The sequence below is a fragment of the Staurois parvus genome, unplaced genomic scaffold (genome assembly GCF_062004578.1).
Source record: "Staurois parvus isolate SC_StPar_1 unplaced genomic scaffold, SC_StPar_1.0 ptg000299l, whole genome shotgun sequence".
NCBI lineage: Eukaryota > Metazoa > Chordata > Amphibia > Anura > Ranidae > Staurois > Staurois parvus.
In genome coordinates, this window is record NW_028318095.1 from 23863892 (window position 1) to 23890547 (window position 26656).

A 26656-nucleotide genomic window follows, 5' to 3' on the forward strand; every position below is an offset into this window, starting at 1 on the left:
GTGGGCAATGTGAGCATTCAAATTGCCTCCTGCCTACCTTACATTCCCAGTCACAGCACCTACCTCCCCAACTCATGCTCTAGGTCACAGTGCTGTCCTGCTATTCACCTCACTCCCCCAGTTACAGCTCATCCCCACCTTTCTCACTGTACATTTTGCCACCCACCTCGCCTTCACATCCCAAGCACCCCAAAAACCTTCCTCCCTCCCACCTTATCACCCTACTGATCACAGTGCCTTCTTCCCACTTGACTTCCTCCCATCCACCTCTCCTTCCCTGTCCTCTGATCACAGCACCTCTTTTTCACCCCCCACCGCCCCTTACTCGCAATGCCTCCTCCCATCCTTTTCAACAACCCCCTGCTCACAGCACCTTTCTCCCACCTAATCCCCACACACACACACACATCATAGCATTATTTTCCTTCCATATGGCCCCCATTCACACCATCTCCCTGTCCACCTCACCACATCTCTCCCCATCCACCTCACCCAACCCCAGAACACCGTGCCTTTATTTCTGACCAACTGAACCCCCACTTTGTGTCCACCATTTACTCTCTGTTCTTAGTGCATTCCTCCTGGCATCCAGCATTAGCTGCCCGCTAAGTCACTGCTTCAACGTTATGACCACCTTATACAACCTACCAGTGCAAACAGCTCTAATGCTCTAAAAGTGTCCCCTACACCTGCAGACTACAGTGCAATTTAACAATCAACTCTGCTCCACAGAAATGCCCACTTTATAACAGGCACATATTTGCTGGTTTGCTATAATTACCTGTGAATTTGGAGACTGTGTTCTGACATTCATCTTGATTTCTGTCACCGTATGAACTGTATCGGATAGCCAGATCTGAAGTCAGCAGATCTCCTATAAAGATAAACAAGGAACAAATATATATAAAATATATATTCTGTGTACGGCTAAATACATACACAAGTAAATGGTATGAGTTTAGTTGGTACGGGACTATCTAAGTAGTGCATGGGTTTCATCACAATAGAGGAATAAAGGATGGTGTTTGGTGTCATAGGTGGAGATGGGCGAATATGGATGCCATTATTTCATAGAAAGCTGAATAATATCACTATGGGCCTGTCTGACATGAATATAGTGATGGCACTATATTGCACCTGAACATTTTACATCTACACCTTCATTTAAAAATAGAAGGTCCTAATGCATAGAAGTAAACCATCATAACTGCTGCAAAGTTACACTCTATATATAGCCATCTCTTTCTTTTACCAAAATAACTTTTTACATATCATTTTCCTATCTTATATACTGTTGACATGCACATGCAAACTGAGGCTGATTTACTAAAGGAGTTATTGTGTGAAAATGCACTTCAATTATTCAATCGTGTGAAAAGCATATTCCTATTTACTTATTTGATGTGCATATGACTGGATAATTAAAATGAATATTCATAAAATTTATTGTGTGAATATTCTCAACTCCTTTAGTAAATTACCCCAAGAATTTGCATTTTTGCCAGGTTTCCTCCCACACTCCTAAGACATGGCTTCTGTCTAAATTGTCCCTAATATGTGTATGTATGATTGTGGGTTAGGGAGCTTAAATTGTACGCCCCTTGAGGGCAGGAACGGATGTGAATGTGCAATATATATGTAAAGCGATGCGTAAATTGACGGTGCTATCAAAGTACCTGTGATAATAAATACATTTAACAATTACAGTGTTCAGATTGTTTGACAGTATAATGTGAGAATCTGTAATTTAGGTATATATAATTTGCAGTAATTGTCATGGAACCATATAGAGGGAACAATAAAAGTTCAGTAGTGCTGTGATTAGTGAAAAAGGCAAAATCTAAATTAAAAAAATAAACAATTCTACACATGAACCAGTTATTAGTAATAGCAAGATTCTGCAGCAAGAAAAATATGATGACCACATCTGTTAGTGTATAGATCGTCATCCTACAAGCTCTTTTAGGCTAGCCATACACTATACAATTTTCTTGAGATTTTGGTTTAGATTTACCAAAAACCATATAATAGGAGGTCAAACCTAACAACACTTCAATTGTATCCAACTAGGCAGGCTCTTGCACTACATAGTTGAAGGTAAATCTAAAATTGGGCAGAAATTGGACAGAAAATTGTATAATGTATGGCCGGCCTTACTCTCCCATGCACAATTTTGATGTCTTAATCATGTAATGCCTTCCAATATACATCAGATGTAGATGAACGCTGGTTGTTTAGAGCGGGCACACAGGCCTTTCAGATGTGTCTCTCATATGTTGTATTTTCCCATGCCTAACTTGCAAGGAAGTATAAAAGCAAAGCATAAACTGATAATACCTGATCTCAAAAGACCATGTACACTAGCCTCTAACAAGTTAATGTGCTCAAGCTAACCAATTAGTAGAATTTAGGGTGTGAGGGTATCATATAGTTACCTGACCAAGGTTTTTCCTCGATATTCTGTGAGCCTCTGCTGCCATTGTCTTCAGCTTGTGGGGCTTGTTCATTCTCTGTTGTACCTATAAAAGTTATTAATATTAAACAAAAATCAATTGCAATGATCATGGGACATCTGTGATTATAGCTAACAGAACCACATCCAATTGGTCTTATGGATACAGCTGTATTAGGGCTTTCATACACATGGCTAAACAATTAGAACTGCTACACAACAACATGCAAACAAAGCATAGTAACCAAAACCATTCCAAGGAAAGGTACTTTGTATAATACATTTGTCTAGCTGCTGCTTCATTGTTTAAAACTTTTATTTCCCTTAACCCCGAACACAGCTGTAAATTTTGGTTTTCTGGAGCTGAAACGTACAGTGCTGCTCAGAGTACTGAGATTATTGTGGTTTGTTCAATTTACTTCCCTGATTATTGAATGGCAAGGAGCTCTGATTGGAGAAGAGGAGATTGTGACGTTCATCCACACCTTCTCCAATCACAGAGCTCCTTGCATGTATTGAAAAGCATTGTTTGTATGCTGAGTGTGACCCACAATTATCTCAGTACTCCTGGTGGCATTGCAAGAAGTTTACTGCTTCTTCCACTGTCCAGTCACAGGCTGGGGTGAAGAGGAGACCTGTAAGTGTTGAATAAGCTGCAGCAGAGAAAAATCAGGTCTCTCACTCTGCTAGACGGGTGTGTATATGTGGCTGGACTGTGTAAAGCTCAAGATTGGATGGAGAGAAATAAGAAGTCCATTGGCAGATAAAACAGCTCTCCCAAATAAATGTATTCTGTGTATTTAGCTGTTTGCCTGAAGCTCAACTTTTAAGATATGATTCTGATTGGTTGCTGTGGGTTACTGCCATGAACATGTCCTCAGTGCTCTTTGCACTGCCTTATTAATTAATGTGATATATGTTAGTTCTGTTACTTTTTACATCAGCATTTTCCCTAATGGATGTACTAAGCGAATAGTCAACCATCTGCTATTGACCAATCATGTTGCCGACTTAGTATTTCAAGCCCACCTTCTCCTGTATCACCTGCACTCTTCTTCAGTTCTTCAACTGCATGGACAGACTCTGTTGATATAATAGAGGTTGCAGTAGTGGGCGCTTCTCCTTTTTCTCCTTTCTCTTCTGTTGGGTTAACACCTTCCTGGAAATCAACCCAGAAGTCTGTTGGATCCATTTCTCCTATTTCAATTACTGGCCCTGAAATAGAAGTATATCCATAACCACTTGAAGACCAAGTGTTTACAAGTTTAAATCAGTATTTTTTGCTAGAAACGGGAACGGGTACCTAGTTTTGACAGTTTGACCCCCCTGCCCACAATTCACATTGTGTACCGCAGCTCGCGTATGCGCAGTGGGGAGCTGGCTTCCCACACTCAAAATGGGGACCCTAAGACCAGTGAAGAACCGGCCCAGGTGCAGACAGCACTGGATCCCTGGACAGGTACGTTTCCTTTTATTAAATGTCAGCAGCTACAGTACTTATAGCCGCTGCCTTTTCTATTTTTAAAAAGTGATGGAAGATCCTCTAATTGTAGCTAGAGGTAGGAAGACTTAGAGTTTCTGTCAGGTGTTTTACTTTTATGTGTGATCTAATTGGGAAGCTTTTCCCTCACTTCCTGTCTCTATGATGCCAGTACATGTACAGTAATGGGGGACATGGTTTTCACCAGGACAGAAAAACAGACGGCAATAAAAACATTACCAGAAGTTCTAAGCCTACATGTGCAAGTCATTGGGGAAGCACCGCAAACGCCCAGCAACCGTATGCAATGCAAATGGTGGCAGCGTGATTGTCTGAAAAAATGGGGTTAATACAGGGAGTAAGGAGTCATCGCATCACTTCCTGACCTCCTGTCAGTAGCATCTGGAGCACGATCCTAGCGCGGATCAGGCTTCGTGGTCTAAATCTACCCTGAGAGGAATAGGAACACACAAAGCAGGGAACATCTTACAGAAGCTCTAATTAAATTAAAAACACAAATTTTTGGCAAGAGTTATTAAAATACATTTACACAATATTGGTATTCTAAAGATCTGACTGGATCATTGATTAAGTCTATTGACTTGTTGGTCCTGACAGATCTTAATACGTGGAATGAAGAAGGTATCTCACATTGCCGAGGGTTTCGTGGCTGCCATTCTTCTACCTCAGTAATTATTCTGTCATAGAATATTTCCAGAAGGGCCAGAACCCTCTGTCTATCCAGGAAACCAATCTGGAACAAAATTTCAAAATATAGCATTAACACCAGGATTCTGTTTTATTGCTTTCAATAAACATTGTTAATTGCTGAAGGCCAATTTCACACAAGCTTCAGCTTGTACAAGAGCAGTGTGAACAGCAAGCTTTGACAAAGCATTTGCAGAGCTTTCACCAAGCTTTGTTGATGCTTTTAAAATAACAGTCAGTGTTGACTGCCACTTTACACAAGCTGCCAGCAGGCTACAGTATCACAATCTTCAAGAAGTGCTGAAGTCTGCTAGCAGTTTGTTTAAAGTGGCAGTCAGCACTTCCATTAGGATTTGTGTTCAGCATTTACAAACTGGAGCTGAATGGTACTTTGAAAGCTTCACCAAAGCTTGCTGAAAGCTCTGCAAATGCTTTGTAAAAGCTTGCTGTTCACACTGCTCTTGTACAAGCTGAAGTATGTGTCAAACAGGCGTGACACATTATCCAGAAGTAGTAAGTATGAGTATGTACAAAATATATAGAATAGTGTAGGCAAATCTATTGGGTATGACTCATGGTAACTGTGTTAGTCTGTGATTAAGATTGGGTTACTGCAGGTCAAGCTGGATGGCTTAACAAGTTGGGACTCTATCTCCTCCACCTGATTCTGGAGGACCATTTGAACCTTCCAGAAGCCAGTGGATGGAAGAGGCGAAGATCTAATCTGCATGTTTATGGGAGTCTAACCAATCCCAGATTGGGAGGCCCTGGTAGAGTGGTGAACCAGCCCATAAATACGGGAGAGTTAGGCTGGCAGGGGAGTCAGGTGGAAGATGGAGTGCTGAGGAGACTGTCGGTGGCCTGGGAGGGGTCCCCTAGGTCTAGAGGGGGCCAGCTTCAAGGCTGGGCTCAGGCTGACTCAGGATCGTCTATTCAGTAGTATGGCATGAACAGGATCAAGGCCTGGGAGCAGTGGGACCAAGAGGAACAGTGGAAGTACATCAACATACCCAGGGATTTACATGGGGAGAGACTGACACATGTAGCAAGCTTTCAAAGGACAGCACTGTGCCTAATCCCTTATTCTGGTAGTGTCTGCAGGCTGTGGAGCTGGGAAACATTCTACAGGGAAGAGGAGACACCTCTGCATGTAGTTTGCAACAAGCTGAACTAACTTTCAAGGGGTTAGCCCATAAGGGGTAGTTGCTATTGATCTGTAAAGACTGATGGCTTTCAAGGAAAAGAACAGTCCAGGATCTGTTTCTGTAAATATGCAGGAAGTTGTCCCCGTGCATTGTTTCAGTGAAATTGGGCATTCCATAATCCTTAATATCCTCTCCAAGTTATTTCCCCTAATAAAATAACAAAAAACAGGTTCACAAACTGTTCACTGACTGTGAATGCAAGTGTGGAAAATGCATGTTGCCTGGCTGTGCAGAGCTTAGGGGGATATAGAAACTCAGCGGCCCTCACAAGGGTAGCACTACATACAGTATATATTGTGTGAAAGAGGCATATGTAGTCACAAAATGTGTGCTTCCCATTCTGGGTACTTTAGGGCCTGAGCACCATTGTTTCAGGTGGGAACATACTTTCAGTCAGCCTGGCTTTGATTGTGTACTTTAATTTCACATGAATGCTATATACTGAATAGGGAAGGCAAGCATCCCCAAAACATTTTTGTAATTTTAGATGTAGTGGGGAAGGTTAGAACCCTAAAGATTTTTTTTTTGCTGTCTGTACTCCTGCTGGGGAGATTCACCTTCTTTATCTGTCCTAGAGACAATTATTATGTAGACAGAAAATCATAGAAAACTGAAACCTTTGCAGTTGCCACCAGAAAAGGGAGTGAGGGGAAATCTTCTGTAGCCAGGTGCTTGGCTAAGAATGGATAGTGAGAGAAACACTGGCTGCAGTTGCTCCCTGTAGCTGCTGCCCTATGGTGCTGAACCAGTTAACAGCTATTTCAGCAAAAAGAAGAAGCTGCTAAGCAGGAAGAGTGCAACAGACTGAGTCATACAGCACTGCACTGTGGGAACTGTCTTGTTTCTGAGCTGAACTACGGGTACAAACAACAAATAACATACACATATATGGTATCGCTGCGATCGTCAAGAGATGGAGAATTTATTTTGGGTTGTTCTTTGGTGGTAGGTTATGGTAGTAACAAGAAACACACAGCTAAATGAAAAAAAAAATATTTTTTTTTATTATTTTGGGCCAGTTTTCCTTTGATAATAAAAAAAATCAGGAGATATCCATCACCATTTACCACCAAATGAAAGCCCAATTTGTCCTGAAGAAAACAAGGTATAATCCACCTGGATTGTACAAAGTATTTGTGATGATATGTATGGTTTTACTAACAGGTCAGCCAGGGACGGACTGACCATTCGAGCACTCGGGCACTGCCTGAGGGCCCGGAGTCAGTAGGGGGCCCCATGAGATGCCCCTGGTACCTTTCATTGGCTTATTCATAGGCTTTTTTGGGTGTGGGCAAGGACACAGAGGCCCCATGATCCCCTATTGCCTGGGGAGCCCCATGAGTTGTCAGTCCGCCCCTGATGTCAACGTTTCAAAATTGTGCTTAGGCATTTAGATTTGTTTTACCCTTAGGCGTGAAAGGTTAATCTCAGGCATGGTTCCTTTCTTAGAGTGTAAAAAGAAAGGGGGCCAGTCACCTTAGGAAGTTTACAATAGAATCTGGTTTATTGTATAGGACAATATTGGAAGGAGGGCGAGATGTAAATCAGAATATCCTCAGAAGTAGATGATCACATACTTTAAACTAGGCCTTAACCACTTCCCGACCGGCTGTTGTATATAAACAGTGGCACTGCAGGGTTGGGTGGCCGTTTATCAATGGCCTCCCCGCACCCTGCTTGTGTGCGCTCTCCGGGAGCGAGCAGCATTGCGATCCGGTGCCCGCTGTGTCCTCCGTACACAGTGAAACACCGATCGTCGAACAGGACCTCTGTACGAGGTCCTGATCATGTGATCACTGATTGGCCAATCAGTGATCACATGCAAAGTAGTAAGCAAGATGTCACTTGTGACATCATTGCTTACTACATGTGAAATCTGTGAATGATCACAGAGGTCACATGGTACAAGGCTATTCACAACAGCCTTGTACCATGTGACAAGCTGTGACCAATCACAGCTCATTCAGAGTTTTTATGGCTGCAAGGATGCAGACAGAGAGAAAGAGAAATTATTGCTTTTACATCCTATATGGGTGTAAAAGCAATCAGTGTTAAAAAAAAAAAAAAAATCTTCATCACCCCCCAAAAGTAGTACAGTGTCACCATGGTGACACTGTACTGCTATGGTGACAGTATGTAAAAAAATAAAAATAAATAATAATATTAAAAAAAAAAAAAAATGTAAAACAAAATATTTAAAAATTATAATTTTTGGTTATAAACTAATTTGGCCTATTTATTTTTACTAAAAGATAACAGAATACATTTTGGCCAAGATTTATGATGAAATATTATTTATTTGCAAAATTTTATAAGAAAAACACTTTTTTTCAAAATTTTTGGACATTTTCATTTACATAGCAAAAAAAAATAAAAATCCCAGCGGTGAATAAATACCACCAAAATAAAGTTTTATCTGTCTCAAAAAAATGGTAAAAAATTAATATGGGTACAGTGTTGCATGACCGCGCAATTGTCATTCAAAGTGTGATAGCGCTGAAAGCTGAAAAATTGCCCTGGAAAGGAAGGGGGTAAAAGTGTCCAGACTGAAAGTGGTTAAAGATGATCTCCAGGGAAAGCAAAACTGCTCCTTGGCAGAGGGCATGCTGGATCTAGGGGGCTGCAAAAAGCAGTTTTTCTTACCCAATCCTCTGCTCCTACATGCTCCTTTGAGGCTATAGGACCGGTCCTCTCAGACTTTCTTCTCTATGCTCTATCAGTTGCAGGTTCTCTGACATCCTCAAGTCCAATGCAGAGCCCTGCATTGGACACGAGAATTCCGAGGGACAGTCCACTATCAGAGCATAAAGGAGTAGGGGAGAGCAGACCCCTAGAACTAAACAGGCATTTAACCATTGCAGAGGCAGCCCAACTGCAAGGAAGGGGGTTTTCTTTCCCTGGAGATGGGTATAATCTCTTTTAAAGGCTTTCTCTGTATATTTTGAACATAGACTATGTTGACTGCACTCTTGCAGAGCTCTGGCTCCTTGGTAATTGAGGTTCAAGTGGTGTCTTGGTTTTTAAATTGCAAGTGCAACATAAAAAGGTTCCTGTGTATACGTCACACTCCTCCAGGTACTCACAACATCTCTGTACATTCTATACAAGGGGAGATCCCTGCATCCTTCCATCCCTAGGTCTGAGGGCTTGGAAGGGAGACAATTCTCCATATGATGACATCCTTCCAGGGCAAAAACCCTTGAGGAAAGAAAAAGAGCAGGAAGTGTCCCAAACCACACATTTAACCCTCCATGCATCACCAGGCCCCCCAATCCTGCTGATTAAACCATCAAACATCCATAACATAGAATAATACCTTTCTAGCACATCCTTCTGGTGCAAGCTCAAACAACAAGTCTCAGAGAAAAAACATTCTATGCTTTGAGATCATTCCTGTTGAGGTACCGATAGACTGATTGCAGTCCTCTGTTTGCTACTTTAACAAAAAAAAAAAAACTACATCCCTACAATGGAGCTAAAAGGACAGTCGTACATGATAGGCATGTTATGGCAGATATGCTCTTTTCTGTATAATTGCATACATGGTAGTGATGGCTGAGACCCTATGCAGACCTTTCTCTTTCTACTCTATGGGATTATAAAGCTTGCTTCTCTCACTAACAAGAAGCAGTAGACTGATTAGCTCATCTGTCCTTCACTGTGCTGTCTCCTTCCAACAGCATGTTCCTTTTTAGCACATGAATGCATAGGCTCCTTTGGCTACGTTTTCCTCTCCCAGTCTGAGCTCTGCTATATAGGGTATTGTAAAAAAAACTAATACTGACTAAAATTCAGGCACTTACAGTGCTTGTATTAAAAAGTAACACAAATGTGTGTTGTAGTAATTAACACAGAGCTGCATTAATTTGTATCTTTTATAGCTGCCTTGGGCTCAGCATTAAGGGAGAAAAGCAGGAACAAAATCAGAAACGTACATACTACAACAGATAAAAGCAAACCAAGCCTGTGTTAACATCTACCAAATTTTTATAATAAAATTGCCACCCCAAGGCATTAGGGTCTGTGATATAGAGTAATTAATGTCACCCATTGTTTAAAATAGTAAAAAAGAAAACATTGTCGAGTGGACCAACCTTTGCGGCATCACACGCAAGAAAAAGTTCAGTAAACCTCTGTCTCCAAATATCGTGGCGGATTGTCTCACGGAACATGTCTGCACATTGTGCCATGTGATGTAGAAATTCCTGAAAGAGGTCTGTGTTGATGTGACTGATGAGCTGATATACATACTGAAAGGGAACATATAAAATAATTATCAGTGTATTCTATCAATGATGAGTATGTTTTACAAAGCAGTCTAATAAAACAACCTATATACTAGGTTTGGTCATTTTAGCTGACAAACCGTGCTTACTGCAACTCTAAAAATTAAAACACTTGTGCGTCTAAATTTTCGTGCATTTTTTTGTATGCATTTTTCATAGATTTTCATAATTTATGCATTTTCATGCACTCCTATTGAGGAGTATGGGGCTAAAAACACAGTAAAAAAGTTGGACCAAAAAAAGCATCTTTTTTCCAAGTCACACAAAAAGCACAATGCATAAGTGTGCACAGACTCCATAAAAAATAATGGGATTACACTTGTACATTGTCACAGGACAGCCAAAGCATAACAAATCACACTTGTGTGAACAGGGACTTAGCAGCTGAGGCAGACATGTTTAAGGTTAAGCCCTTTGTCTTTCATTTCTACTGACACAAGGCTCCAAAACCATTTTTTTTTCTGTTCCTAGACTCTGAGGCTCAAAAAATGCTAATGGCTTAAAGTAGTGTGCATGTACACATAGGATAACACTATTTAGCTTCTAGGAGCAGAAAAAATGCTAATAACAGCTTCTAGGAGTTTAAAAAAATGCTAGTGTGCATGGAGCCTAAAGTGCAGTAGTACAAACTGTAGTAACCTAAAACATTTTGATCACAATAAATCAAAATCTTTCTATAGGTTACTGAAAAATTCTTGTATTTTTGTAGTAAATAAGCAATAAAGCCTAAATATAGTCAAAAAATAGAAAAACAAAATCTGCATTACAATATTTACTATCAATGTGAAGTATCCCTTGTACAGCTAGCTCCTACTTTAGCTGAAATATTCCATCTCCAGCCCTCCTACCTTCTCCACCTCACCTTCCAGTGCGGCAGGGGTTAATAGCGTCGATAGACCTGACATATGCACTCATCAAAAATGCTGACTATGCCCACCCTTTCTGCTTCTCTTCTCCATTCATGGTAGCTATAGTACAGCTTCTATGAATAAAAAATGATCTGCGAATGGAAAAGGTTGACCTTTCATTCATCTGCCTGTCCTCCATTTATAAATCGTTTGATTTATAGAAGCTATAGTACGTTTCCTATGAATGGAGTAGGTGGGCAGAAAGGGCAAGCAAAGTCAGCATTCTTGGTGAGTGAATATTGCAGGTCTCTTGGCTCTGTTAATCCCCCCTCTCCCTTCCATCACAACCTTTTGGTGCTGCAGGGGTTAATACAGCCTGTCATATATTTTACAAGCATCAAGAATGCATATGCCTGCCATTTTTCACACACTTTCTCCATTTAAGGATGGAGGGATCAGAGGAGGAATATTTCAAATAAAGAAGGAGCAAGCAGCACAAGGGATGCATCAAACTGATAGTACGTAATGTCCCTTGTGCTGATTTTTCTGACTAAACGTAGGCTTTAAGTAAGCCAGAGACACATAATCAGAAACTATAAAAAATATAATGTAGTAAAAAGAGAGTTGGATGTTAAACTAGACAAAAGAAAATTAAACCAAAAGTATCAGAGAGTTACTAAGAGTTATTACCAATAGTAACTGATTAGGTATCACCATTTGTTCTATGGAAAACAATGATCGCTAATTTCATAGGTTGCTTTGGACAACAATCTCACTTTGGTGCTCAGTTTCTTTTTTCCATTTGTAACATTGGTACTTCAGAAAATGGAACAGGTTTGAATTTGGTAGGTCACCAGTTTATGTATGGGAACAAAACACTATGGTTTACATAAAAAAAATGTACATGCTAAGAAGAGAGATTTGGCAGACATTGCAGTGTTTATTGAAATACGTTCAATATTTAGGTGTTAGAAAAGAATGAGCTTTAACCTCTATATATTCTTCTTTGTTAAGCTTCTGTTCCAGTGTGTCCACTGTCTCCAGCTCTTTGATCTCTGATAAACAAGATAGGTTTTATTAGAAATATTGCTAACTATGTAATTTTTACTAAGCATCTTTCTTGAAACTTCAGGGCTCCCTTTACATCTGCACACTGCATTACCAAATGCACATTTACATGCATTGCAACAAGACAGGTATATCTATTTTGAATCAGGGCCAACGTTGCTAAAACCAGACAAGCATCGTTGTTTGGTATCTTCTGTCAGAAATCCCTCTTCCTGCCTTTCAGCATTTATGCACACTGAGCTGCATATGCACAGCACAGTGTACATTTATGGCACTTCTCTTTGTGACATCAAGGCAACTGGCCAACTAAATGGCTGAAGGTCTTTGAACCCATAAGAAAGATGGGGAGAAAAAGGCAGCACCTGTGTCTGATGGGAGTGCTGACAGTGCAGGATGGGGGGATGGTTGCCTTCCAGGTATATCTTCCATAACAAACACAGCAAATACTTTACTTCTGTGCTGGAAATGGACTCAGCAGAGGCTAGGATGACAATGTAAATGTTCTGGAATATGCACTGCTTGCTGCCCTCAACAGACCGGGGTAATCCAAAGTCACTGAATGCAAAAGAAAAACAAAAAGGGGGGAGCACCGGCCTAGTGCATTATCATTTCAAATATTTATTGAAAGAATAAAAAAGTAGGTAGCCTACTCACAATGGACATATAAAACACAGGCACATTACAATGAGCAAAGGTGTTCAATCCATATATCATTTGAGTCCACAACGATGGAACCCTGGATGACCAACTGGCTGATGCGTTTTGAGGACTCTCTGAGGAAGAGGCTGAGTCCTTCCAAACACGTCAGCCAGTTGGTCATCCAGGATTCCATCATTGTGGACTCAGATGCTACAGTATATGGGTTGACCACCTTTGTACATTGTGATGTGCCTGTATTTTATATGTCCATTGTGAGTATGATACCTACTTTTTTTTTCTTTCAATAAATATTTTAAACGATAATGTACTAGGCCGGTGCGCCCTCTTTTTGTTTTTCTTTTGCATTCAAATCTTCCATAAAGTACTAATATTCTGTGTATACTATCACATTGTTGCTTGGGCCTCAATAAGAAGAAAATTTGGCAGAGATTTAATTCGCCATTAAGGGCAAACAGAACAGAGGGAAGATCTTCCATTGGAACACTTGTTCCTATGATAAGTGTCTAAAAAGAGATATTTTTCACATTGGAAAGATATCTCCTAACTTCCCATTGAGTATAGAGGACAGACCGTGAAGGAAAATCTCCCTAATGAGACAGAGATGGCAAAAAAGTTCTAACAGACGTGTTACCCCTCCCCTGCTCTACCCAGAATGAATATAAAAAGCTTTGCCTTTAGATATGCTTTATAAAAGATGGAATACAATTTAGGAAATAGCTTGTCATCTTTACTCATTAATATGTTCATGCAGTCATACAGTATGGCATATTAAAGCGGAGCTCCACCCAAAAGGGGAAGTTCCGCTTTAAGCTTTTGTCCCCCGCTCCCCATAAAGGATTGGCACCTTTGGGGAGTGGTTACCTGCTCCCAGTTCCGCTGTGATCGCCTAGGCCGCAAGCTGTCACAGCCATGTGCCCACACTGAAGATGCCAGCGCCAGAGAGAGAAGACGGCTGGTGAAACGAGCCGTGGTGAGGACACAGCTGGACTGAGGGACAGGTATGTGTCTGTATTTTAAAAGTCAGCAGCTACAGTTTTTGAAGCTGCTGACTTATTTTTTTTTCAGCTGGAACTCCGCTTTAACATTAATGGCTCTTACCTAGTTTGGGCCCTGCTGTATTTTCAGAGACAAACTCAAAGAACGATTTTAAAGCACTTTGTACCTACAATGACATAAAATAACAGAGGGATTGATTTACTAAAATAAATGGACAAAAGCAGAAATAAATCACAATGGTATGCTTGGACTTTGGGTTGCAAAAGGGCACTGATGTAGGTGTGAATAGCGAACTCAATTCCTGAACCTGTATAGAAAATCATACACTGATGTGGACACTGCTCCAGCTTTGACACTATAGCATATACTCCATAGAAAACCACATTTATTTGTAAATTCATGTATTGTGGCTATACGCATTGTGGCTGCCTAGTAAAAAGTGGGCTTATAATGTCTTCTGATTATGATTAATGTACCAATGTATGTGCATTAAGTAAATCAGGCCCAATATGCAACTAGGAGCATGCTGCTATAGCAATACCCCCTTAAGGATTGCTGATGATTTTGGTTCCCCCTATAGTCCTGTATAGCCAGTCAGCGCACAAGCTTTCATCTGTAGACAGAAATCAGGCCTTGAGTGTTGGTTTTGTTATTTTATAGAGGGGATTAAACTTAGATGGGATAAAGGGTATATAGGATGCCCATGGGAACCAAAATCTGAGGACAACTTCCTGAACTATTCATGGCTTCTTTTCTCTGGCACAGTCTCTGTTGGAGTGCTAGCCAGCAGCTCCTAGTTGAACCACCTCAGACCCTAGATGAACTCCTCTTCACCCAGCAATCTGGAGATTTTTCTTCCAGAGCATGGGATCTGGCTCCTGTTCCTTTAAGTGGGTAACAATCACTAGTAAATGGCTAATCTGGTTTCCCACCAGAGTGCTCCTTCCGCTATCTGCCCAGGGGGTGCAGGTGTACTCACTCAGATCCTCTCCTGGACCGCTTGCAGAATGACTGCTGCTACCAGGCCTATCAGCTGGGCTGCTCCTTCCCTGCTATATAGTTGGTCCTCTCTCAGGGGGCCAGTGAGTTATAAATTTTCGTCTTTTGCAGCTCCAGGCTCGCAAGCAGGCCCCATCTCACTAGGCCTCCTGGCAGCATTCCTCCTCCAGCTTCACAACTTTCTGCTTCTCACTTCTTTCCTACCACCACCTTCCTGCTACTGAGCAGGCTCCAACACTTTTAAGGGAGTCCAGCCCCTTGCCAAGCCTTCTGTTGGGAATTGGCCAAAGTCCCTAAAAAGTGCAGCCAACCACTCCTCAGATCCACCCACTGCCTCCAAGGCCCTCCTCTGAAAGCCTCAGAGCAGGGAGAAATTCCAGAGAGGCTGGCCTGCAGAGTCTATCAGTCCTGACCAGAATTTGACCCATCAGGCTCTCTCACCTGAGCTACTAATCAGCTCCTTACAAGTCATTAGGGTCTAGCTCCCCCTAGCTAAACTAGGAGGGTGCTGAACTGCTATGGGGGAAATTTTTCAAAACTGGAACAGAATCTGACGCAGCTGTGCATGGCAACCAGTCATCTTATTTCTTCAACTTGTTCAGTTACATTTGCAAGGGGTGTTTTGCCATGGTGTGAATGGCAGCTGCAGGGAATTTACTGTTGTGTGTGACAGGTGTGAGCATCCAGCTATGGCTGACAAGCACATATACTTTAATGACATGTTGTCTACAGATGCAGGTATTCGTGGCTTTTCACACAGCCAATGATTACCTATGGTGATCACTGCTGGATGCACTTTGTTTGTGACGGGGGTAAACATGGAAACAGGTGGCTGAGCCGTGGCTCTACCGCCTACCACCCAAACTGTAAAATAACAGCTGGATGGGATTGTTCACATGCCACAGCCATGACGTTTGCGGCCACAGCATCTTCAACTCGGGGTGCAAAGTTTGACGAGCAGCACAGCTTATCAATCTCACCCATTGAGTTCAATTGTGCAATGCACAGGATTATGGCACAGTAGTGCATCATTATAGAGTTAAATCAGGTGGCGAGGACACTACACCTCCTCAGCACCTGTCAAATGCTCTGGACTGCTCTTCAGAGAAGACTGCACACTATCGTGAGTGTGAAAGAGCACTGAGATAAAATCTGATATCTTGCACATGCAGCATGTCTGCCTGCATTATTTCCTTCTAATTTTAAAATCTTTCCATGCAGAAACACTAGGATCTGTTTAAGGTACCCTGGGCACATTTACCTTACAAAGAACAAGTTGTCCATGTACAGCAAATATTTGGTAAATGAGTAGCAGATATGTTTTAGGCATGAGCATGGACAACAAAAAAACACAGGTTTCTACAGGAAATTATATATTATTTTTAGTCTAGAGATCCAAATGTGAATGGACATTTTTTTGGAGATCTCAACACTTGCTGCTTGACAATTATGGCGAATGTTAAGTAAAACAGTATTAAACATGAAAACAAAAAGAGAACTAAATGTTTGCTCATTTCTGTGACATTATGGTAAATTTTATATCTAAAGTGGGGTACACACTATGAGAAAATTGGAAGACAATTTCCATACGAGGAACAATTGTTCAATTTTCGTATAGTGTGTACACAGCTTACCAGATCCGATTCAGACTTTCCAAACAAACATTTCCAAAGGTACAAACTCCAAATTGTTTCTTGTATGTGAACACAACTAAAGAGTTTTGTTTAATGTGTACTGTTTTTGTACTGAAAAATTGGAAACGAAAGACTGCGCATGATCAGAAACAATAAACAACAGTAATCCACGCTACAGCATTTCTATGTCAAACAAAAAAAAAGCCTTTGTCATTTGAGAATTTTTGAACAATTAGTCCTAGCCTCAGGTTTGGGGAAAACCAGAAGATCGTTTGCTCGATTTTCTTATAGAGTGTACCCAGCCGAACCCTCTGTAGATAGATAGACCCCCTTAGAAAATTAGAACTGATGACAGTTCTTGAATTTACCAGTGCAAGAGGGATCCTCCCGGTGACATCCAGTGTCCATTCTTGGAACTGCAAAGACAAAGCTTCCTTTCTCTTCTGCATGACCTGGCTCTGGATATTTTCCACCTGTTCCCTGTTCTCTTGGTTTTCCTTCAGCTCTTCTTTCAGCTGTCCTAACCTGCCATCAAGAAGTGTGTCATGCATAACTGATATTGTGAATAAAATAATATCTACCACATAATCAAGTATCTCATTTGACATCGGCATGATTATGCATTTTTACTGGCATTTATTAACTGTGGATACCTTATACATGTATACATTACTTTTACTGAGTATTAAAGAAAACCTGTTGTGATAGAATTATGGAGACTGGCATTACCAACCTCCTGAAAATGATGGCTGTCTGGCTGTTATGTTGGCCTAATGACTTTCGTACTTTCTTGCTTGCTTACCAGGTAAGTCTTAAATAATGTACTAATATTCTGTGCATATTAGCACATTCTGGCTAACAACTCCTGGGACCAAATAAAAAGAAAAATGGCAGAGGTTTAATTGCACTTTCAGGGCACAGCACCACAACACAAGGATGATTCCCATTTATGTGTTGTGGTATGCTGAAATAAAAAAAGCATTGAGGTGCATTTGCAAGTCGCATTTGGAAAGCTATTAACATAGAAAGGCACTGCACTGTGGTTCATTGATTACAATGCATTGCGGGAACACATTCAAGTCAATGGGAAAGCACCACAAACACACCTCAACCGTGTGCAATGCCTGTGGTTGCAGTGAGATTGTTGTCAAAAATGAGGTTAAAACAGGTGGTGAGGAGGTGTTGCATCGCTTCCCCACTGCCTGGCAGTCACCTCTTGAGCGTGATCCGAAAGCAGATCAGGCTTCAGAGGCAAGGGAGATTTACATGCATGTCCAAATCTACCCTTAGGGCAGTTCATACCACAAAAACGCACTCCGTATGCGTACCGGATGTGTTTTTGCTTACAGTCCACACCACACTCTATTCCAGTGTGTTTTTGATGTATTTTGCTGTATTCCAGTATGGTTCTGTGCAGAAAAAAATGCAGCATGTTCTACAATTTTTCTGCACCGGAAACTGACTGCTATCTGTTGTTTTTTTTTTAACAGACAACCACTGTCTGTTCTTTATTTCTGTCTGTGTCCACTCTTTCAATTTTCCTGATCACCAGTGTTACTGGGAATGAAAGTGAGGTTATAGTCAAACTTTTTAATTTTGAGATATCTGATTCTCAGTGCAATAGTTCCTTTCTGCTGAAGCATAGATACCTGCTATAAGATGCTATATGGATTCCTGAGAGACACTTTATAACCATGAAAAGCACTGGATATGATATATTCTGATTAGCTCTTTGCCGCTGTGATAAACAGTGGCCCCATCTACAAACTGCCCCAGCTAACACGTTTCACCTATATGATTACCCTTGTATAGGTAAAATGCATTGGTGTGAGGTGGTCTGTAGGTGGAAAGTGCTAGCTGAATAAACCGTATCATGTGGCATCATCATTAGGCAATATTATCATTTGAATAATATGTTAACCAAGTGATTTTTATATATGTTATCTCTTGGTGCCTCATGCCCATTCCTTTTGTATCGGTATTAAAAGGAGAAAGAGATCCATCAGTGAGAAACAAGGGAAACCATGTGGGGGCCAGATGGTTAGCATGGAGAAGGGTATTGTTTTCCACTGTTAACCTGGGCCAATGTGTAAATAGTATTGAACTCAGTCTATTGTTGGTGGTAATATTATAGCAAGTAATTGCAACGGTCCTGAATACACCAATCAGACCAGGCATAAACTGAGCAAAAATATTTCTATACATAACATATTCTAGCTGCCTCACGTGTTTGTGACAAACCACCATGGCAAACCACCAGGTACCACCAAGGCAAGAAGGAAAATACATACAATAATACAACAAAAATGAACCTCAAAGGAATACCTGCTCAACTTCTTCTACAAGGACCCTGTACAGTCAATGCAGTTTACTACATTTTAGCTTACCTGTTGAATTCTAAGTCAAAAACGTTATTTTTCAGATCAGCAACTACTTGTTCTAGGCCGCGAACATAAGCAGATTTTTCAGTGCCGTGAAAAAACTCAGAATTATGTCTCATAAGGTATTCTCCAAGATAATTAACTGGATCAAATTTTACTGAGTCATCTTCAAGAACCTTTTTTTTATCGGCCTCCTTGAGCATGGCCTCAACCCCATGAACAACAGAAGGCATAATACTCTCAAGCAGATAAGCTCGTGTGCACACAGCTAATTTGTCTTGGCTGAACCATTCCTTTGCCAGTTCATCAGCAGGAGAGATTTCCTCAATCTTCTTCTGGTGGTCTTTTTGTTTTTTTATGTTCTCTAGTATTTTTTGTTGCAGTTTTAATCCTCTTTCATGCATTTTTTTAGAGAATATTCTTTGATAGTCTTTATCAGTCTCTGTGGAATGGGGTAACTGTGTATTTTCCATGCTGTCATAGGTGAACTTAGCATTTGTTGTAGGAGTTTCCATGACCGATGACTGAATAACTCCTAATTCTGTAACTAAATCATTAGGAAAACAAAGAATCTATTATTATTATTTATTAGCAAACAGGATGTATATAGCACAAACAGTTTATGTAGCACTTTCCAACATAAGGGCAAACAGTACAATTTCAATACAATTTAATACAGTAGGGCCTTGCTCATTAGAGCTTGCAATTTAAGAGGGAGGGTCAATAAATACAAAAGGTAATAACTGTGGTTGGTGAGCTGATAATATGAAAGTTTAGTTGTTAGGGCAGGTTAGGCCTCTCTGAAGAGAAGGGTCTTCAGGGATTGTCTAAAAGTGGACAGAGTAGGAGACAATTGGACAGATTGGGGTAAGGAGTTTCATATGATGGGAGAGGCTCGGGAGAAATCCTGGAGGTGAGCATGAGAGGAGGTGATAAGGGAGACAGAGAGCAGGAGATCTTGGGAGTAACAAAGAGAACGATTAGGTTGGTGTTTTGAGACTAGGTTAGTGATGTAGTTGGAGGCAGAGTTATGGATGGCTTTGTAAGTTGCTGTTAGTATTTTGAATTTAATTTGTTGGGTGAGCAGAAGCAAGTGGAGGGATTGGCAGAGAAGGGTAGCAGCCTCTGAACAGTTGGTAAGGTGGATGAGTCTGGCAGCTGCATTCAGGATGGACTGAAGGGTGGATAGTCTATCTAAAGGTAGGCCAATGAGGAGGGAGGTGCAGTAGTCAAAGTGAGAGAAGACCAGGGAGTGAACTAGGAGTTTTATGGAGTCATGGGTTAGGAAGGGGCATATTTTAGAGTTGTTACAGAGGCTGAGGCGGCAAGCTTTGAACATTGATTGAATGTAGGGCCAAAAGGATGGTTCAGGTTCCAGGATTACACCTAGCATCTTGGCATGCATGGATGGGTTAATAGCTGAGCCGTAGATCTTGACAGAGAAGTCAGGGGAAGGGACATGTAGGGGAGAAAATTTTATGAGCTCGGTTTTGGATAGATTGAGTTTGAGGAAGTGGTGTGACATCCAGTCTGATATGTTTGCTAGTAAATTAGTGATGCATGTGGGGACTGACGAAGTGAGCTGAGGGGCACAGCGATAGATTTGGGTGTCATCAGCTTGGAAATGGTATTGGAAGACACAAATCTTATAATTGGATTCAAATTTAAGACACTTGTCTATTAAATAAACAGTGACTGTTTGATCATGCAAAAATGTTCTTTTTAAAGAGGAACTTTAGTCAGAAAATTAAGTCCTGCTACATCACTTTAGGCTGGCCCCTTTTGCAGGTATAGCTATGTAAAACATTAAAAGTAGGTGCCTATACTGTTTAAAATCCAGTAATACACTGACTCACACTTCTGTGCAAATGCTCAGTTGCTCTCTGTTTTTTGGCAATGTGCCACATTTGTAGAAGCCGATCTGCTCACAGGCTAAACCAGGGGTGTCCAAACTTTTTTCAAAGAGGGCCAGATTGGATGAAGTGAACATGGTGGAGGGCCGAACATTTTTCCGAACATTCTTTGAACCATTACAATTAAATGCAAATAAATAATTTTATGCCAAGTTAATTGCAAACGACATACTTTTCATTTCATAACATTAAGATCAACTGACAGCTGAGTTTTCACAATGTATTGAAAATAAATTTAAAAAAAACTTACCTGCACTAATGTGAAGGGTGAAAAAGGTAGCTGGAGCTGAAGTCTCTGCTCGGCAGCCGGGAGGGGAAGAGAAACACACTTCACGCTGGAAGCCCGGCCCTGACGTCACCGCCCTCTGTCGCTCCCAGCGCGGCGCAGTCACGCATGCGCACTGCTCTCAAGCAGAAGACTGTCTGCCACAGAAGGGAGTGCCGTGCGACAGCCGCATTTACACAGACCAGGGAGAATGCGCCGCATTCAGGCATGCGCACTGCCCTCTGCTCTCAAGCAGAAAACTGTCTGCCATAGAAGGGAGGGCCGTGGGAGGGCCACATTACACAGAGCAGGGAGGGCTGTTGGAGGGCCGTATTAAACCGACCCCCGGGCCGTAAATGGCCCGCGGGCCGGACTTTGGACATGCCTGGGCTAAACATTTAATGCTGCTCAGGACTCTGAGCTTCAGGAAAATGGCAGCCTCCAGAAAGAAGAAACAGGGACAATGCTGGAGGAAATTTACAGCACACACTAATTTTTGTAGCAGAATTAGTAATGTGGAATGTATGTTCCTGGCTAAAGAACATTATTTTTTTATCAAGTTGTTATGGGTAAAGTTCCACTTTAAGAAGAATGAGATGAGTAGGGATTGTCTGTAAAAATACAGTTATACAGCTATACAGATAAAGTTGATTTTTAAAATTGTTATATGTAATAGGTTACTATTCGTTAGTGCATTTTATATACTACTCTTTACCTTACTGTGAAAGCTTGTAGCTACTCAATGAAGTTGGATGAGAGGGGGTTTAACCTTAAAATGCGTAAGGGTTTTTAATGTTAGAGCGCTAATTATGTGGAACTCCCTTTCACAATCAGTGGTTTCAGCCGGAAGTGTCACGAATTAAAAAAAAACTCTTAAATGGGCATCTTATTGTACACAATATACAGGGATATGGGAAGTGCTAGAGACATAAATACATACACACATATCCACACACGTTGAACTGGATGGACTGTTGTCTTAATTGAACCTTACCAACTACTGTATGAAACTATGTAAATTTGAAGATTGGATACAACTGAAAGTGTTGTTTAGGTTTGACCTCATATTATATGGTTTTTGTTAAATCTAAAGCAAAATTCTCAAGAAAATTAGGCTGGCCATACACTATGCAATTTTCTTGAGAATTTTGCTTTAGATTTACCAAAAACCATGTAATATGAGGTCAAATGTAAACAACACTTGTATCCAATTAGGCAGGCCCTTGCACTACATAGTTGAAGGTAAAGCTAAAGGAAATTGGGCAGAAATTAGACAGAAAATTGTAAGAAAATTGTATAGTGTATGGCCAGCCTAATAACATTTTCACAGGACTTTCTGTGCTACTGTTTCAGTCGGCAGTCATATTTTTTTACTTCCATGAGCACTGAAGTTATAAAGCTGATGATGTCTAATATTCAAGTCATGGACTTCCCATACAATGCTGACCATACTGCTTACCATTTCAATGAAGCAGTGCCAGTGTTATCAGCCCACAATGGGATGTTAGGTTCTGCCAGTATTTCTAGCAGGATCACCAGATATCTTTTACTTCTAATGGTGTTCTGCAGAAAAATAAACAGGACAATGACATGTGTGGGCAGACTCTACTATATATAGCGTTTTGTTTGGACCACCCGTACACTTCAGCTTCTCTTTTATTCTAACCTGCTTGCAGAGGCACAGATACCATTCAAGAGAGCCAGCTTTCAACTTCTTGGAATAATATATGGAGGGTACTTTTATTTTTTTTAGTTAAACTACTGTGTGAAATATTTTTGGTAATCTGTTCAAAAGTAAAGCACACAATTTTTTTTCCCATTCAATGAAAAGTAGCAGATTTGCATAATGAGCCCTTTTATTTTCTCTTCTTCTGTTCCATTCAACCACAGAAATTAAGGCTTAAATGCAGCCAAAATCAGAAAGAGAAAATTCAGCACAAAGGACATAACTTACAGTCATTAGAATGTGTTTCTCGTGCTGATTCCTTTTATGCCAGTTAAAATGCTCCTCCATTATGCCCCCCACCTCCACTGTTGTAATCTTCTGGTGAGCCGGGGGTTAATAGAAGTAACAGGATGCCACAGGCTCTCATCAACAGAACTCGACTATGCCTGCCCTTTCCACCCAGCTCCTCCATTTATAGAAGCCAGACTACAGCTTTTATGAATGAAACACAATCCATGAATAGAGGATGGGTGGATGATTGATAGCTCTGCCCCCTCCATTCATAAATCTTTCATTTATAGAAGCTGTACGATGGTTGCTAGGTGGAAAGGGTGGGCATATTCAGGTTCTCTTGATGACAGCCTTTATTTTTTTCCAAAAAATACTTTATTGTTTTAAGAGAAGACAAAAGCATTTAGAGCATGTACAGCCATAGATCACAGTCAAAACATAGACATGACAAGTTGCTTTCCGTTTCTCAGACGGGACTAATTGTAATCAGTTGTGCAAGACAAAAACATGTAGCACAGTACAGTCATCATACAAAGTAAAATGGTGGAAGCCGAGAGGAAAATGGGTAAAGTGATGTTAGTGAATGTTGTCTCGTCCTGACTCTCATCAACTTTTTATAGGTAAAGCAGTGTGATGATAGAGATAAGGGTAGGGGAAGCGTTGGGTACTGTGACGGTCATTGTTTACATAGTTATAAGTAGCGTATGTGCTATGGTCAAAGTTAGTCACATCTGTGTGTAGGTAAATGCTCTATTTGATTGGTAGAGAAGAAATGATACAGGGAAATAACAGGTGTAAAGACAAGAAAGAGGTTAGAAAGACCGATAGTAATAGAAAGAATTGTTGGGTGAGATGATGAGGAAGAGAAGAAAGAAAGAAAAAAAAAAAAAGTTTGACAGCCTTTATTATTATTATTATTCAGGATTTATATTGCGCCAACAGTTTGCGCAGCGCTTTACAGAATGAAGGTAGACATAACAGTTAAAATACAATTTGGTAGAGAGGAAACAGAGGGCCCGGCTCGTTAGAGCTTACAATCTAGAAGGAAGGGTTGAGTGATTCAAAAGGTAATAGCTGTGGGTGATGAGCTGATGGAGGAAATAAAAGGCAGAGTTTAAAACTGGTTGTAAAGGCTGAAGGTAAAAAACCTGTGTGCAGCAGCTCCCCCAACCCCCTCAATACTTACATGAGCCTCATCGTGATCCAGCCTTGGCTGTCCCAGGTCTCTGCCTCCTCATTGGCTGAGACAGCAATTGGCTCCCACTGCTGTCAATTGCAGCCAGTCATCCAATGAGGAGAGAGAGGGGCAGGGCCAAGCCGCAGCTCTGTGTGTGAATGGAACAGCGGGTGCCCTCAGAGCAAGCTGCTTGCTGTGGGTGTACCCGACAGAAAGGAGGAGCTAGGAGAGCCTGTGGGGGGCCCGAGAAGAGGAAGATCCAGGATGCTCTGTGCAAAACCACTGCACACAGTAGGTAAGTATAGACATGTTTGTTATTTTACACAAAAAAATGAACCTTTAGAATTGCTTTAAGCAGGCTGAAATGCTGGTTAGTGAGATAGCCGCTGTCCCAGCCAAGAGGGGAAGAGTTAACCTGTTTACCACACTTTTTACTGAGATCTGCCTCTCTCCCTGTGCCGATTATAAAAGGGGAAGGGCTCTGCCCAGACAGACACAGTCTGCTGCATGGTAAAAAAAAAGACACAGACAAGCGGCAGCATGTAATCGCCAGCTGCTTACAGAGAAGAAAGAAGAGGTAGAGTAAGCCTGTCACATCCACCATGTAGGGGGATTGCTGGGACCTACAGTCTGAGCTGAGGACACCAGTTCTGGAGATATGCCACTGAGGAGTTAGGCTTGGTTCACATATGTGCGGGTGATGCCCCTGCAGATCCGCACAAAAATCTGTGCAACACACCACCCACACAGAGGAATGCAGACCCGCGGGCGGGTGCCATTAATTCTAATGGCACGCCGCCCACACTGGAAATCGCATTCGTACTGGGAACCGAGGTTCCCATGCGGGCTGCGTTTTCAGAAGAAGTGCATGGACTTCTTCCCTGCGTGTCCCGTGGCACGGGAGTCCATTCAAATGGATGGGCTTTCGTGCCCACACAAAATGCGGACCGCTGGAACGCAGATATGTGAACCAGGGGTTAGGGAGTAGGGACGTTAGGGAAAGGCTGTGCACTTTGTTTTGAAACAGTTATGCTGAGAGTTTTCAGTAAACCTTTTTTTTTTGCATCAAAAATGGATGCACAGTGTTTTCCATGTATTCCAATGGCCCTAGTTCACACTAGTGCAGTCAGTTTCCGGTGCAGAAAAAAAAGTAGAAAATGCTGCATTTTTTCTGCACAGAAACATGACAAACTGCATTGAAACTGCACCGGAACAGCGTGTGGTGTGAACTGTAAGCAAAAACCTATCTGGAATGCATCTGGAGTGCATTTTTGTAGTGTGAACTGCCCGGAGAGAGTGTTACCCATCTACCCTTGTTACAAGCCTGTCCTCACTGCACCAGAAGATTATGGGGGCAGGGGTGCTAACTGTAAGTTATGACCCTTGTGCTGATTTTTCTGTTTATGATTTTGGATGCTCTTAGGCTATAAAACAATCAGCCTTATGTAAGCTCTGAGTCACTTTATATAGAGATTTCTGGCTGAGGACAGTCTCCCCACACTCATGTGCTGGCCCAATTACCAGTGCTGTTACGTGAGAGAAATGAGTCACATGTTCCACCATTCTTTAACCACCTCCCGCCTGCCATATAGTAATATGACGGGCGCAAGGTGGTTCTCTTGTTCTGGGAGGACATCATATGACGTCCTCCCATTCTCACTGCGCATGCGCGGCTCAGGGAGCGCGCAGCGTGGCGATCGGCGGTGCGCTATGTCCCTCGGACACAGCGAATCACTGATCATTAAAAGAGCTGAAGATGTCGGCTCGGTCATGTAATCAGCTGTGTCCAATCACAGCTGATCACATGTAAACAGGGAAATGCCGGTTATCAGCATTTCTCTCCTCTCGAGCTGTCACGCTGACAGCTCGAGAGGAGAGGAGAGCCGGTAATTGGCTTTCTGCGGAGGGGACATGTACACTGATCATCAGGGCACTGACCCAATCACAGCAGGTCACATGTCAGTTGTATACAATGGATGGCTTCATTCATGCCATCCATTGTATACTAGTGTCTAGCAGTGAATGGTCACAGCCATTCACATGCACATATCATGAGATTAGCTGTGGCCAAATCACAGCTAACCACAAAAAAAAAAAAAAAAAACCCTGAATGAATCGATGTCATTCAGGTAAATGCTTGCTTATAGCAAAGTAATTCTTTGCTATAAGCAAATTGTGTAAAAAAAAAATACTGATCACTTCCCCAAAGTAGTACAATGTTACTATGGTAACATTGTACTACTTTGGTCATAGTGAAATATGAAAAAAAAGAAAAATAATTTAATAAAAAATAATAAATTTTTTTTTTTTTTTTCATACTGTCACCAGTCAGTGTCCCTGATCACCACCATGCCAATTATATGATGACGCTGTACTGCACTGGTGACAGTATGTAAAAAACAAAATAGTGAAACAAATTTTTTTAGATTTTTCATTTTCCGAACAATTATGACAAAAAAAATACAACTTCAAAAGACTCGCCATGCCTTTTATGAAGTACGTCGGACTGTCTACTTTACAAAAAGGGGTCATTTGGGGGATATCTGTACCGTCCTGACATTTGATGGATATCTGTACTGTCCTGACATTTGGGGGATATCTGTACTGTCCTGACATATGATGGATAT

The 26656-nt window shown here is 41.3% G+C and overlaps 1 protein-coding gene across 1 annotated transcript in view; it reads right to left on the minus strand.

The window, feature by feature from the left end:
- The window catches only part of EFCAB5 (EF-hand calcium binding domain 5), a 79245-nt gene that overhangs the window by 43938 nt on the left and 8651 nt on the right, over positions 1-26656 (minus strand). Inside the window, exons 2-10 of the mRNA XM_089683045.1 lie at positions 18724-19264; positions 16705-16861; positions 13806-13869; positions 11970-12034; positions 9940-10095; positions 4584-4686; positions 3482-3667; positions 2436-2519; positions 782-874 (exon numbers count right to left, since the gene is read on the minus strand). Of these exons, the coding sequence (XP_089539171.1) occupies positions 782-874; positions 2436-2519; positions 3482-3667; positions 4584-4686; positions 9940-10095; positions 11970-12034; positions 13806-13869; positions 16705-16861; positions 18724-19232 (1417 nt within the window). The 5' untranslated portion in view covers positions 19233-19264. The remainder of the gene's footprint in view (positions 1-781; positions 875-2435; positions 2520-3481; positions 3668-4583; positions 4687-9939; positions 10096-11969; positions 12035-13805; positions 13870-16704; positions 16862-18723; positions 19265-26656) is intronic.